This window comes from Oryx dammah, unplaced genomic scaffold (assembly GCF_014754425.2).
Source record: "Oryx dammah isolate SB20612 unplaced genomic scaffold, SCBI_Odam_1.1 HiC_scaffold_26, whole genome shotgun sequence".
In the NCBI taxonomy this organism is placed as follows: Eukaryota; Metazoa; Chordata; class Mammalia; order Artiodactyla; family Bovidae; genus Oryx; species Oryx dammah.
The window spans coordinates 35,575,219-35,589,442 of NW_024070210.1; the positions used below are offsets into that span (position 1 = coordinate 35,575,219).

At 46.2% G+C, this 14,224-nt stretch overlaps 1 protein-coding gene across 3 annotated transcripts in view; it reads right to left on the bottom strand.

Moving 5' to 3' along the window:
• The window catches only part of SAMD4A (sterile alpha motif domain containing 4A), a 226,037-nt gene that overhangs the window by 44,663 nt on the left and 167,150 nt on the right, over positions 1–14,224 (bottom strand). For 2 of the 3 annotated variants that reach the window (XM_040226398.1, XM_040226399.1), the window contains exon 4: positions 10,301–10,564. The exons of the other annotated variant lie outside the window; for it this stretch is intronic. In XM_040226398.1, coding sequence (XP_040082332.1) covers positions 10,301–10,564 — 264 coding nt within the window. The remainder of the gene's footprint in view (positions 1–10,300; positions 10,565–14,224) is intronic. 3 annotated transcript variants of the gene reach the window in all.

A 14,224-nucleotide genomic window follows, 5' to 3' on the forward strand; every position in this document is an offset into this window, starting at 1 on the left:
CGTTATTCAAGCTTTCTATGAATTATTACCCATTACTAACCATGTTGATTGCAAGATACTGTCTATTGCTAAGTGCTTTATTCTGAGGCACTGACAGAGACCATAAGCACTACAAAATTAGTAGGAACCTTCTAATTTTTTAATGTTTAAACTAGTCAACTGGGATTAATTGAAGAGGCCTGGCCTACTCTGAAATCAGACCCTGCCTCCTGGGTGAACTGAATCTAGATTTAGGGAATGTAGGTATGGGATTACCACATGAAACTCAAAAGATAAAGAGGGAGAAAGTGGGTGGCCTGGTGAGGTTACTTTTTGATTTGCAGTAATATGGAGGCCAAAGAAGAGGAATTTCTGGAGAAACAGAATTGGATATCCAATGGCATTTTAAGAAAAACTCAGTTAGTTCAGGCAAAAAAGTCACTGATTCTGTGCTTTGAGGCCCTTCATTCTACTGTGACAAGTAGAGAGTCCCACTGGGACCATCACTAACCATAAAGAAACAGGGCTTCCTGAGATACATAATACCAACCCCTTATACCCTCCTCAACTCAAACTGTGGTTGGATCAACAGTCGAGGGCATTCACTTCCCTCATGTGATATCCTGGAGCTCTTTGACTAGACTTGATTCTCCGCCATGTTTTTGTTGCTGTTGTAAAACAATGCTAATACTTCCACAGAGTGGGCAACAAATAGCTTCAGCTTTATGCCACCAACATGTTACTATTTGGTCATCAGGTTTCACGTTTGCTGTTTACATCTTTGAAAGGCCCCAAGCAGCTGTTCAGAAAACTCAGTGATCACAATTCAAAGAAGTCTGGGTAACTCAACGCCACACTTGGGTACAATCTGTCACAAAAGAGTATGGAGCAACTTCATGGGCTACATTTTCACTGGATGCCCTACAACTTGATTATGCAAAATCCACTGATGATAAGACAAATAGAATCCCGAGCTACTAAATCATGTTGCAAACTGGTTGCTATATAAGCCAAGATGACAATATGGCGTTTTAAGAGTTGGGGAGAGTGGGGTGCAAATCTAGGTGTGGCAAATCTCAGTCCAATCAGTGCTCATTTCTTTCTAGAAAAGTATTTTGACAACTAGAATTTTCCTGGTTAGAGGGATGAAGAGCCTGCCTCACTCATTTAATCGAAATGTAGGTCACTGGGAATCATTTTCCTAGAAAAGGTTCCTATACAACTTCAGAATATGGTGAGTTAAGACCTTCCTGAAGAGTTATTTCTGGATTTGTTCCAAGGAAATGCAAGCTCTTCTTGGCCATATGTCCCCTGGGCAGGCATGCTGACCTGCTTCTAGAGGGTCAGTTCCTAGCTCAGTGCTATGTGCCCTCTCCTACAGCGTGAACTGATGAACAAAGAAGAGGAAATTCCAGCTCTTAAGAACGTAGCCTACTAACCTCTGCTTCCCACCCCACCCCCCGGACTCTGGTTGGTGGTGAGGCACCTTCCTTTTCCAGGGATTAAAACAAAACTCCATTAAGAGAAAAACAAACCAGAGAACTGAGTGTCTTGACCATTTCACTCCTCTGAAGCCAGGAATTCCAATGACTTGGGAGGCTAGATTCTGTAAGATGTTGGCCAGGGACAAACTCTAACTAAAAGCTCAGGTCCTTTCCCATGGTCCAGATGCTACATGGTTGGATGCAAAGCTGAGAACCAGCTAACTTAACCCCAGACCTTCTTTTCTTATTCTGCAAAGCTGTGGCTATGGTTGGAAGACATGTACAAACAGGGGTGTTTCCTGGAGTGGTGGATACATGATTGAAAGCACGCATGCCTCCTGGGCTCCTGCCTCTGGCTGGCACACAGTCATTTAGCTTCATCTGGGCTGTTTCTGATGGACAAGCCAATGGACAAGCCAATTCTCTTATGCAGTATGAGAAAGATAAAGATGCTTTACCTATATGCTGACTTCCTTGCCAAGTCTGGGCATCCTGATATCTGCTCATTCTATGTTTACTAAATGCCTGTTACAGGGGCCAGGCATGTCCCTGCCATCAAGGAGTTTTTAATCCAAAAAGAAAGGCTAATTTAAAAAAAGTATAAAAGTTGCAGGACAAGTGCTAATTCTACTCAAAGTTCTGGGGGATGGGCACAGAATGACGGGCATTTAGGTTGGCCATGGGCAGTGAGGGGTAGCTTCACAGTAGCATTAGTCCTGACTCACTGGGCAGACCATAATGAGGAAGCCGTCTCAGCAGTGCATAAGCGAAGCTGAGATCCAAGAGAGCATTCCAGGCCAAGCAAAGACTTAGGTGAATGCTAGAGAAGAGCTTAGACACCAGGTGGGACAAACAGGCAGGGGCCAGATGACTGGGATTTGTAATGCCGAAACTAGGAAAGTTGACCTATGCTTGGGTGATGGAGGGACTGCTGAAACCTGAGCAATAGAGGCACAGTGAGATGTGTATGTGAGATCAGGGAAGGCTGTTGATGTCAAGGCAGGGCTGGCGAATGTGGGAGTGGAGGTCAGGGGATAAATCCAAGCCCTCTGAGATGGCTGGGAAGCGCAGTGGGGAAGGAAAAGATGTAAATCCACAGCCCTTGAATATCAAGGAAGAACAGGGAATGAGGGAGAGAGAGAGCCTAAGGCAGTTCCTGGGTCAGGTTCAGTGGGAAAGTACAGGGGAGCAGCTGGTCTGGGGTGAGAGGAGAGAGACGGGGAATGCCACGCTAGGTCAGCAGAGGATCATCCTCTGAGCCATCCAGATAGAGATGACGACTGATCAAGGTCTCTGAAGAGGAGGCTGTGCTGGGAGTCACTTCCCTCAGCAGTAGCACATGGCAGGTGTTTCAGCCACAGAAGTGGGTGAGACCCTCAGGGAAGAAGGGAGAGCCCAGGGGAAGCCCTGGAAGCACTGGGCCTTTAGAGGAAGGTGTGGGAAGAGAAGCCCGTGAAGGAAACTGACAAGAGAAGGCCAGAGGGAAGGTGGATTCTGGGAGAAAATGGCACCATCCATTTGCAGACCACCGAGCCACAGGGTCCATCCTTATGAAGCTCCTCTAGATGTTGCTGCAGTCCATGGTGCTTTATCTTCTCTGGGCCATTTTTGATAATAGTACTTCATCTGTCTTTCACGCGCTCTCTCTACCTCTTGGTCTTCACCAATGGGATCAAGTTTCCAATTACACTGATTTCTGTTTACCTTTTAGAGTTTGTATAAATCAGCCACAGAGAGGCTTTGTGGTGCACACAACAGCTTATACAGAATCTGGGCTCTGATTAAAACTTGGGCTGCTTTGCTCAAATACCTCCTGCTGGAATACTATTCAAGTCAATAGGCTGGTGCAGTACGTATCTGACAAACAAGGAGACCCAGCAAGAGAGAAAGATGGAAGTGATACTGCAGAAGAACGCACTATGGGGAGCGATATAAAAGGCAGGGAGTAAGGCATCCCTGGAAAAGAGAACCATGAACCATCACAACCTCATTTTCCATAAGAAGCTTCACTGTGGTGGTCCTGGAAACTGCAATGGACTAGCAGCTCCCATTGGCCACAGAAAGCCAGGCTAAGTGCAAACAACCCCCTCCTTCTCTCCAAGACCTGACTGCATCCTTGGTCTTTGAGGGAGAGAAGAACCAACTTAAGAGGGAAAAGGGACTAATTCTTCAGTGTTAAAGTCAGAAGGAAAACACATCTTTCAAAAATGAAGAATAGAAGTCCAGCAGCACCAGCAAGATAATTAGAGCCCGTATGTATTTTTGACTAGAGCAGAATGAATAATCCTACTCTGTTCCAGTAGTAGGAGGTTAGTTGCTTAGTAGTGCCTGACTCTTTGTGACCCCATGGACTGTAGCCAACCAGGCTCTTCTGTCCACGGAAATCTCCAAGCAAGAATACTGGAGTGGGTAGCCATTCCCTTCTCCATGGATCTTTCTGACCCAGGGATTGAACCTGGGTCTCTTGCATTGCATGCAGATTCTTTACTGGTTAGGTTAAAAGGGGAGCCATATTCTGTTCCAGGCTCTGAGCAAAAGAAAGAAGGCTCCTTGGTCTCCTGTGAAGCTGAGAGGGGGCTACACCATCCTGGACATGTCTACGGTGGCTTCTGGCTTCCACGCTGGTGGGGAGCATGTGTGGGTCTTGGAAGGCATAGAGATGGCTGAGTTTGGGTAAAATAACCACTTGGAAGGGTTAGGTACAAAGAGAGGGTCTCAATTTTTCTCAGTGTCCATTGGCTATGACAGTCCTAAGCGGTGTTCTATTCTCAGCCTGCTTTGCATCAGTAGTGGCTGGGTTCTACCTTGAAAGCTGTGCTTGAAGTACTGCAGAAGACACACATTTGGTAAGGAATAGTGGTAGTCTCATGACTGTTAGAATTTGGGGGAATCCTGGGGATTTGCTTTTCAAAGACATCAGGGCTTCTCAGCCTATCTGAGAAGAGGGAGCACAAGTCTGAGCCCATTAGGACCCAACCACAAAGGTCATATGTTGGCATTTGGAAATAAAGTGAAGTAAATTTACTAAATCCTGGCCTTTACATTAGATGAATTCAAGACAGCGTCTAGAAAGTCAGCTTTCAGAAAATAGTAACTTGTTCCCATGACAGCTGTGCTGAAAAGTGTCCCAGCCACACACGGGGCTATGTCACTCCCTTTCTGTCACTCACACCCTTATGACCCTCAGAAACTGGATTCACAGCCTTTCTTACAAAGGTTTCTGATGGGTCCCTTTGTCTTACAAAAATCACACTTCTCAATATATATGTTTTTCTAATCTCATTCTAAGATAGGCAGAAGATCAAAGGTCTACATTTCAAAAATAACTCAAAATCCCAAAGGAGCTATTTCAGAATAGGGAATATATTTCCTTTGCTATGGAGAAAAAATATTATATAAGTTTCATTGAAGAAAGATTCTTTAGAAAAGAAAAACTGAGCCTATTTTCAGAGTCACTGGTCCCCTCCACTCTTAACTGCTATTTCTATCAAGGTTACTGGAACCAAAGCTTTCTAGTTTACCTTTATCATGTCTATATACAAACAATGTAAGTTTCAATTTCCCCTATATTTTTATACTAACAAAATGCCACGCCTCCTAAGAATACCAGCCAGAGTTAATTTGTAATGGTGAGGCTGAAGCTCACATCAAGAGAAGCAGACTCCACCTCCCACCTCTACCCCTCTCACACTGACAAATGCCATGAGAAAATCTTGGAGCTTCTGGGGAGCCTAAATCTTTCTTTTTGGCTGCACCCAGTGGCATATGGGACCTTAGTTCCCTGACCATGGATCAAATCTGTGCCCCACTGGGCTGGAAGTGCAGAGCCTTAACCACTGAACCGCCAGGGAAGTCCACTAGAAGCCTAAATCTACAGGACTTAGCCAGAAGTCCTAAATCTACTTCACTAGTCTAAATCTACATCGCTAGCCAGAAGCCTAGTGAATCCCCGACATGAACTACACACAGGGAGGCAGAATGCTTAAACTGTGCAGGGGAGGAGAGGAGCTGGGGCTCTTGGAGAGACTGGGCGAGGGGAGAGCATGATGCAGCGTGGCCCTGGCTGGCATGCCTCCACTGGACTCTTCCACAGGTGCCCGACTCAGCCCGCTCCACTCCATCCCCTCAGCCTGCTTCTTTTTCCTATTAACTATTTGCTATTGATGATACCATGGGCTACCCAGATGTCCCAGGCAAAAAAGCTGGGCATCGTCCTCAAATCCTCCTGCTCTACCTATCCTTGTCTACGTTCAATCAGCACCATTCAATTCAGAGCTCTCTCAGGTCTATCTTATTGAAGACCCTACAAACAGACTCCTTTTGTCTCCTCTGCTCGACTTGGTCCGAATTCATCTTTCTCCTTGGTTATCAAAATACCCCCGACCTCTCAGTTGGCCTCCAAATCCAGAATTTCCTCTCCATCCTCTACCTTGATACAGCTCCCACGCTTCCTTTCAAGTCCTATTTCTAACCTGTAAACCTAAACAGGTCATTTCTGCTGCTATGTTCCTTCAATATCAGGATAAAAGCTCCAATCTTTTGCAAAGCCTAGCATCTGGCTTTTCCTTCTCCCAAGACTGTGTTCCCACGTGCGCTCAGGCCATCAGATGATGCACTTGGTCAAGCTGTCTCATAACCATGCTTTCAGGCATACTGTTCCCTCCCCACAGAATGCCCTTCCCTCACCTTATACGTTTGGCTAATCTGTAATCCTGCTCCAAGCTGAGGCTCCAGGCCTCTCCCCCTCCAGGAACTTTCCTTGACTCCCCTCCACTTGAATCAGGGCCCTCCTTGCTGCCTGCCTCAATCCACGGCGAGCCTCCGAGACAAAATATTTTCACAGCTGTGCACATGCATTGGCCCCCTCACATTATAGCGAGTCCCCTGAGGCAGCAACCATCTCCTTCCTCTCTGTCTCCCCAATAACTAGTCCAAAGCCTCTCTCAGCAAGTGCTCCAGAAAGGCAGCTGACTTGATGAGGACAAAAATGAAACCTGTTAACCAGCCTTTCTTGTCTCTGCTTCCATTGAACAGTCACATCACTCAGCAACAGCCCCGGACTTCAAAGTCTCTAGGTGCTGGGTTTACACAAAATTTCTAAAGATGTGATGCTGATAGGAGGGGCACATGTGCTTCTTCCACCAATGAAATTCTCCATTTCGTTTTCTTGGAAAGGCGTGGTTTTTTTTCCCCCTTCTTGGCCACCTGAAGGCTTTGTGTGAGGAAAGGGTAAGAGAGCACGTTAGATTCATGTGATACAGAGGAAGAGAAGAACATAATTGAGTATCAAGCTAGAAACAAGAATCTTTCCCCTGAGATAAGTAAGTCACAATGAAGTTTTCACAAAGAATAAGGAGAACTGAATTTAGAAACCACAATCAGCGTATTCAGTCCAAACATGTATAACCAGTAGCCTCTGTGAGGCATGTTAAAGGGGAAACTTTTATATTCCCATTCAGAGCCCCACTTCTTTTCATTAATTTCTAGTTGAGTAGCTGATCCCATGATTCCCTGAGCCTGAGATATTAGTCTGAGATCCCTACTGCCAGGGACATCCACTCTGTGCCTTGGAGCTGACTTAAACCTTCAGGATGGCTGTTCACTATAAAAGGAAAAACAAAGCAAAGCGGGCAGATGATGTTAATCCTCTGAGAGCAGGAGCTGATCTACTTGTGAGAGAACTTAGTGACAATCCCTGGCAGGGAACGCTGACACCAAGACAAAAAGAGAGATGGATGTTTGTGAAAAATAAAAAGAGAAGGAATGCTGGGCCCTGAGCTGTATTTCCCACTCCTGACCTAAGAGGCACATTCCTAAGGGACAGTGTGTAGCCAAACCTGGCTCATCTGTCTGGATGGAAAGGAAGGCTAGGATGATGAACACAGCGTTTCAGCAAGGTATGCACAGCTGCTGGCAAGAAAGATGAATTCACACTAAATTAAGCTCAATTACGGGAATTTTTGTTCTTTTCCCAAGGTGTGGGGTGAGGGCTGACATGCATCCCCTGGAGATTTGGAACTCCTCCAGATTCTACTACAGATTCCATGTTGTTCTCGTAAGCTGGGCGTTTAAAGAGTAGGAAAATAGCAATCAGATGATGGCATCCTGAGATGGACCAGAACGGGGCTTTAAAAGGCCAGCACTCCTGCCAAGGGGCCCGGTTACAGAAAGGAAGAGATGAGGATCCAAGAGGAAGAGCTGGCTCTCTTTAAAGGCACTTCATCTGATTTCAGATTTCATTTTTCAGAAAAATATGAATTAATTTGGAAATTGAACCCGGCGTCTGCTCTGGGACAGGGGAATTGAATGACATACTCTTAGGGCAGGCTGTACAGGCTGCTTCTGTGCTCTCCTGGGAGGCCATTCTGAGCAGCATCTGGTGGCAGGAGTCCCCAGGGGGGTGGCCTTCAAGGGAAGATGGCACCAGGTGCGGTGGGGAGGGGCATTCATGGGGCACAAACACTGGCCCCAACCCTCTGGGATGATGCTGTTTTCAGGTGTGGATATTTCTACAGCTTGACTTATCAGCGGAACCACAAACACACTTTTTCCATACATAGAATGTTTCATCCTCTATCATGTTCCTTCAAATAGGTGTTTCTATTTAATTTGCTAAGAACTTTATCCTGTGGATCCCATGCAATTCTTTGAGACAGGGACAGTTCAATAAGTCAGCAGAAGGTGGATATACACAGAAGAGCATCCTCTGTTTAGTCCTGTCACCAAATAGCACATTTCTGACCACACATCTTGGACCTATAAAGAAAATATTGGATGTAAAGTCTTGTCTGCATCACCTTCTGATCAAAGAAGCTCCGAGGGGACAATTCACACGAGTTTTAAAGGAAGGAATCGAAGAAGCTGATACGTGGGATGTTCCTTGAACTTTGGAATATTTTGGCTCTCACTCTTAAACAGGGATAGGACATTGATTCCATTTTTCTCTCCATGTCTCTTTAAAAGCCTACTGTCACTATTACTAATGAGTAGTGACTTTCTCATCTCCAAAAGTCAGCATGCAATGGGCAAACCTTCACCTGCTCTGAGAGAATGTCTAAAGTATACAGAGGGCTTCAGAATAAAACACAAAGAATGAAAGATAACAAAGAAGAGAAAGGCAAAGGAAAAGAGAAAGAAAAGACAATGAAGCTCCTGTAAGCAGACGGTGAACCCAGTGTCCTGGAGAACAAGGACTTCCCACAAGACCCACTAAGCCCTTCAACAGGAAGGCCAGGCCTCCTTCTCACGGTTACCAGTTAGAACCTCACATCCACTGTCTTGGAAACCATTCGTCCAGACACCCCACTTGTCCAGACACTCGACTTCACTTGGAAAGAAGCAAGTCCAGAGAAACACTGGCTCCACCCTTCTTGGTCCAAGCATGGCTGAGCCATCCCTGCTGCTCATGCCCTGGGGCCCAGCAACTTAGCACAGAACTCAAAAATAGGTTTTGGGAGGTCTCCAAAATTATGACACATTCCCCTGAAAACTATGAAAGAGATATAAAAGAGGACACACATCCCCTCCCTGCCAAAAGGGGCCATTGCTTCTGAGGCCTGTTAAACACCTTCAAATGACCCATTGGTATCACCTGAGAGAGGAAAACATCAAGACGAGTCCCAGCCACTCTGGACACTCAGCACAGCATCCATCATGGATGGCGCTGGGATGAGAGGATGCTGGCCTGAGCAGCTGGGAGGGACGGATGCTCCAGGAAAGTGGCTTCACTTCAGGTTCACTTCCCCTGGTTGACAGGCTCCATTTTCAGCCTCAGGCTCATTTACAACCAGCACTTGGTGAGTAGTAGGCATCTCTCTGTGCCACGCTCCTGTGGTGGGGAGGGGGCTCAGTCTCCAGCCTTCTGTGTCAACAGTAATCCTTCTCAAGGGAAAGATCAGAAACAGCACAACCTCAGGATTGTGTACATCATCAATGAGGGCGCTCTCGGAGCCTCCTGTCAGCATCGTAGTCCCAGGGGCACGACTAGCTCTTGTTTCTCCATCTAAAATTGTTATTAGTGTGTCTCTGATGAGCATCTTTCCCTGGGGCCTTTCCAAGCCCTTGAACAACTTGCATCTAAAATACAGAATGTGCGTATCCTCTTTGAACCTAGCATGGATAATTTGGAAATCTCTATCTCTCGATGAGTATCTTTAGAAGAGGAGAGATTTACAGGGCAATGTAGGAACATTTACTGATGCTGCACAAAAGGCCTTTATCACCTATATGCAAATCCATTATCAGCCTTAAAACACTGTCAACAAGCCTCAGTGTTATTTTTTTCACATCCCTTCAATAGATGCAGAGAAAAGGGTTTGCAGGTTTCTCTGGATATCAAAGGGAAAGGGAGAGAGGAAAGGAAGCACCAGTATGATTCTACACTAAGAGAGATTTTTAAAAAAAGATCCTGTGGTTTGTTTTGCTAAATTATTGATGATTCCCTGGCCAGAGCAGTGAGGTAGAAGGCTGGAGTAGATCAACGTCTGTACAGACAGGACAGACCAAGGAACGGATGTGCAAACAGTAGATACTATGCCGCCAGCTGTGACTCATTTAATTGTCTGCAAGTCACTGCATTCAGAAAAAAAAAAAAAAAAAAGGAAAAAGGAGGGCGTTGACCTCTCCTGCTCTTCCCAGGTTTTGGCAAGCAGCCCTGGAAGGGGAATCCGAGCCCTTTCCGCCATGGTCAACCCCAGAGCTCTGCAAGGGAGGGGCCTCCCATCAGCCCAGGGAGGGGCGGGCTCCTTCCTCCTGGCTGACTACCTCTCTCCTCACCCTTCTGACTCCAAATCAAGGGAGGGGCTCTGTTGCCGGTGGTTTCTCGTTTTGTCACTCACCTTTCATACCACTACCTTCTTCTTGGAATGTGTTACGAGCAGTGGTCTGATCTTCTAAGTGTTCACTCCCACCACTTCCTGAAGAGGCTACACTGCTTTGTGGAGACAGGGGGGCATGATCGGATGGGAGGCACTGGGGTCCTCTAGCTCGTAAGTCCTCATGAGACATCCATCCATGTCCTAGAGGCTGGTTTGGCACATTCATGGGTGGGGTAAGGGACACAGATCGTTTCAAAGGGCTGTGGTGTGCCTGGCCTGAGAGAACTGGAAAAAAAAAAATAAAATGAAATAGGTTATTCCCCCCACTTTAGCCTGGGCCACAGAAGAACCCACAGTACCTCTTAACCCTGAGAGATGGTGCTGTCTGATCGCTGCATCCAGGATCACAGGGTGGCTCTTCCTTTTGGGGTGGTTAAAAAGGATGCTGTCTGTACCTTTGGGTGAGTTGGGCTCTCTAAGGAGGCTACATCTATAACCTAGGACCTTCACCTCTGTAGGGCGGGATCTGTTTTCAGTTCTAACTGTAGAAATCAGGATTCGGAGCAGTAGACCCAAAAACCAGGTGAGGACTGACAGCCTGGCAAAGTAGCGATCTGCCAAGATGGAAAAGAACATGTCCTGGCCAGTTTTTTTTGGTGGGGTGGGGAGTGGGGACCACACGAAACCGGACATGACCCATGTCATTAGGGCAGACTTTCTGGAAGGGGAGGGCAGACCACTCACTGTTGGCAATCTTGGCTGGGTTGAACTAGCAGAAGTGGGACTAGTCCTTCCAACCAGGAATCAGGGGAGCTGTCACCTCTGAAAGGGGTGCAGGCACAACAAGGGGCCTGAGACTAACAGGGACCTCAGGGTATGGGACACGGCAGCTGTATGTGAAAGGGCCGGTTCTCTCCCTTGGCTTCGCAGGTTAATGCCAGACTTTACATGAGAACACTTCCAGGTAACAAGGCTTTCATTCAGAAGCCAGTGGGGTGTTCTCTGTAAGCCGGGAACAGTTTTCTCCAGCATGTGCAGCCCTTCCGCACAGCGGGCAACATCTGTGTAGCCCCCATTTTTAATTTCTTTTCCAGAAAACCAGGAAAAAGCAACAAAACTCACATATAACTAGCCAAATTAAATTGAGGTCATTCAAGGGAGGGATTTAACCAAAATCAACGCAGAGGGAGCCGACGTTACCCTTGGTTGGTTTTTCTGGGCGTGTAAAGTGACAGCTTTGCAAAATAAGTCTATTCATAACTTTCTCTCTGTGCTGGCCCCTGACAGGTCCAGTTTATTTTGACTGCTGCAGTGCTAACATGGAATTGAGCCACATGCATTTTTAAACATTTTTCAGGGACGCCATTAAGTTCCATGTAGGGCTCTATCCCCTCCAATGAGGTATGATATTTACTCTCCCAAGTCCGGACTAGCACTGCTTTGCTGGCATTAATCCTTCTCTGTTTTTTAGCCAGCAGACTTGACATCCCTGTGTGAGAAGTTCTGCTTTCTGTTAAACTGCATTTCTGGTGGGGCAGCATCCACATAAAGACGTGAACAGCAGGCTTTCTTGCCCCCACTTAAAAACATAAAGACCAGAGCCAAAAGGCTGAGTGTTTGCAAAAAGTGTGTTTGAGACAGTAGTGGTGTGGGGAGGCTGCTCATGGTCAGTTGGCATTAATCAGGCCGGAGAGCAATGGAGTTCACACCCCTGCTGTCCATATTTATGTTTGGCTTCATGTTGCCAGAAACGCAGCCTTGTGTGTGAAAGAAGGGCCAGAAACTTCTTTATTAACAAAAAAGGGAGGAAAAAAAGGGAGCTGCCAATTTTACTATCTGTAACCTGAGAAATTTCTAATTTGGGTAGATTCTATCAAAGGCAAGGGATTATCATCTAACTTCAAAATATGCAAAGGGAACATTTTTTATTTTTTGGATTCTAACAGGCTGAAACAGCTTGCATTTCCACTGAATAGACTAAGGAGGAAGCTCTTTAAAAAGGCTCCCTGCAAAATGCATTGCTACCTGGTTGGATCTGAATTAGCAAGAGAAAAAAAAAATTAAAAAGGCAGAATAAGAAAAAAATAAAATAAAAAGGAAGCAGCAGCAAAAATGAAGAGAGAAGCCAACAGGAAGAAAAGCCAGACATCCAGAAAATTCATTTCATGCCTGTCTAAGTATTTATACAAAATTGAGCGGACTTGTTCAGGGCTGCCCCAAGTGATGGGACTTTCCAGCTTAGACGCCTTTGCTTCCTGGTACCTCTGCAACCATTTCAGAATATCTGGTGGGTGCTCTGAATGGCGCTAGCCAGGTGGGCCCAGAGTGGAAAGGGGGGCTCCTCTTCACAGCCAGGACTAGAGTGAGCCCCAAACCATAAAAGCAGACCTTTCCCAGAGAGACACACACCCAGAGCTGATAGAACCCTTAGCCCTCTACCTGGTTACATGCAATAACAAATCCATCACCATGAGTGTGATAACACTGCTAAGAGGGTCCCCATCCTTGGATGCAGAAAACAATACCATACACAGGTAGCAGTTGAATGTTTTCTTAAAATTCATGTTAGCTCCCCACTGATAAGCATCCTTTCGGAGGCTGTCAGTGTCCAGGGAATTCACTAGATGTTTACATAACTTGCTGGGACTTTTAGGAATTCATTCATAAAAACCTAGACCCATTTCTTCATATGCCCCTGGCTTGACTGAGGTCACAGGGGATATGGCATGAATTTGGTCTCTGCCCCTTGGGCTTCCCTTGTGGCTCAGCTGGTAAAGAATCTGCCCACAATGCGGGAGACCTGGGTTCGACCCCTTGGTTGGGAAGATCCCCTGGAAAAGGAATTCTCCAGTATTCTGGCCAGAAGAATTTCATGGACTGTATGGTTCATGGGTTCACAAAGAGTCAGACACGACTGAGTGACTTTCACTCTAATAAAAATCAGTTATACCTGAGGTACCAGCGCTTTTTCCCAGGGACTCTCTACCTAAGGCCTCACTGGGTCTGTATCAGAAAAACTTCTACAGCTGGCACCAAGTCAGAAATGTCCCCTTAGGAGTGAACCTGCTGTAGCAACAAGCAAAATGTCTCCCACTAAGCTTCTGCTTTGCAGAGAGGGCCAAGGATTCAGAGTCAGGGGTGACACGTACTGACATGAAAGCCAACCTGTGTGTGGCAAATGCTTCATTTCTCCAAAGGGGACTGAGGCCTTTGGGAAGGAGGCTGGAGCAGGTGACAGGTGACCTGCTCATGGGGGCACTTTGGGGTGAAGACAGATCTTTCGGTGGAGCTAATAGTGACCACAAAGCCAAATTTGGTGTTACTTCATGTGCTGGGGGACTTTGTTTGCCATAAATTAGCAGAGGGAAGAATAAATGCAATGGACAGAGAGAGTGTAAGACCACAGACTGCACAGCGGTGGATGAATGAGGTGGTCAAGGGCAGATGGTGCATGGCTGTCCCGTCGCTCCATTTTCTTTTTGACCAAAAGTATTCATCTGAAGTGGTGTTACATAGAGGAAGAATGGATATTCAGGTGAAAATAAATGAATAAAAGTCCTTTTCCTATAAGTAGAGAGGGGAAGGCAGGGAAGGCAGGCTTCTGAGAAGCTTTTCACATTGTGTTAGTCTCCCCAGAATAACTCTAGCTAGAGGCGGGCCTTCTGAATGTTCTCAGCAGCTGACTGCTGCGTGGCAGACAACAGAACACGCTCCATTCAGACTTAAGCTGCCCCAGAGTAATATTCAAATGCTGCAGAAGTAAGCACAACTTGAAAAAAAACCTCACTGTAGATTAGAAGTTGGCAAGTTCCAGCAGAATTGAGGTCCTGAATTTGTAACTTCATAATAATGAGGGTTGGGGGGACAGCATATTTCAGGGGGAGGGGATTCATTCTAATAATTGCCCAGGGGGGCAACACTGTAACCCTTGCTCTTGAAAAAACT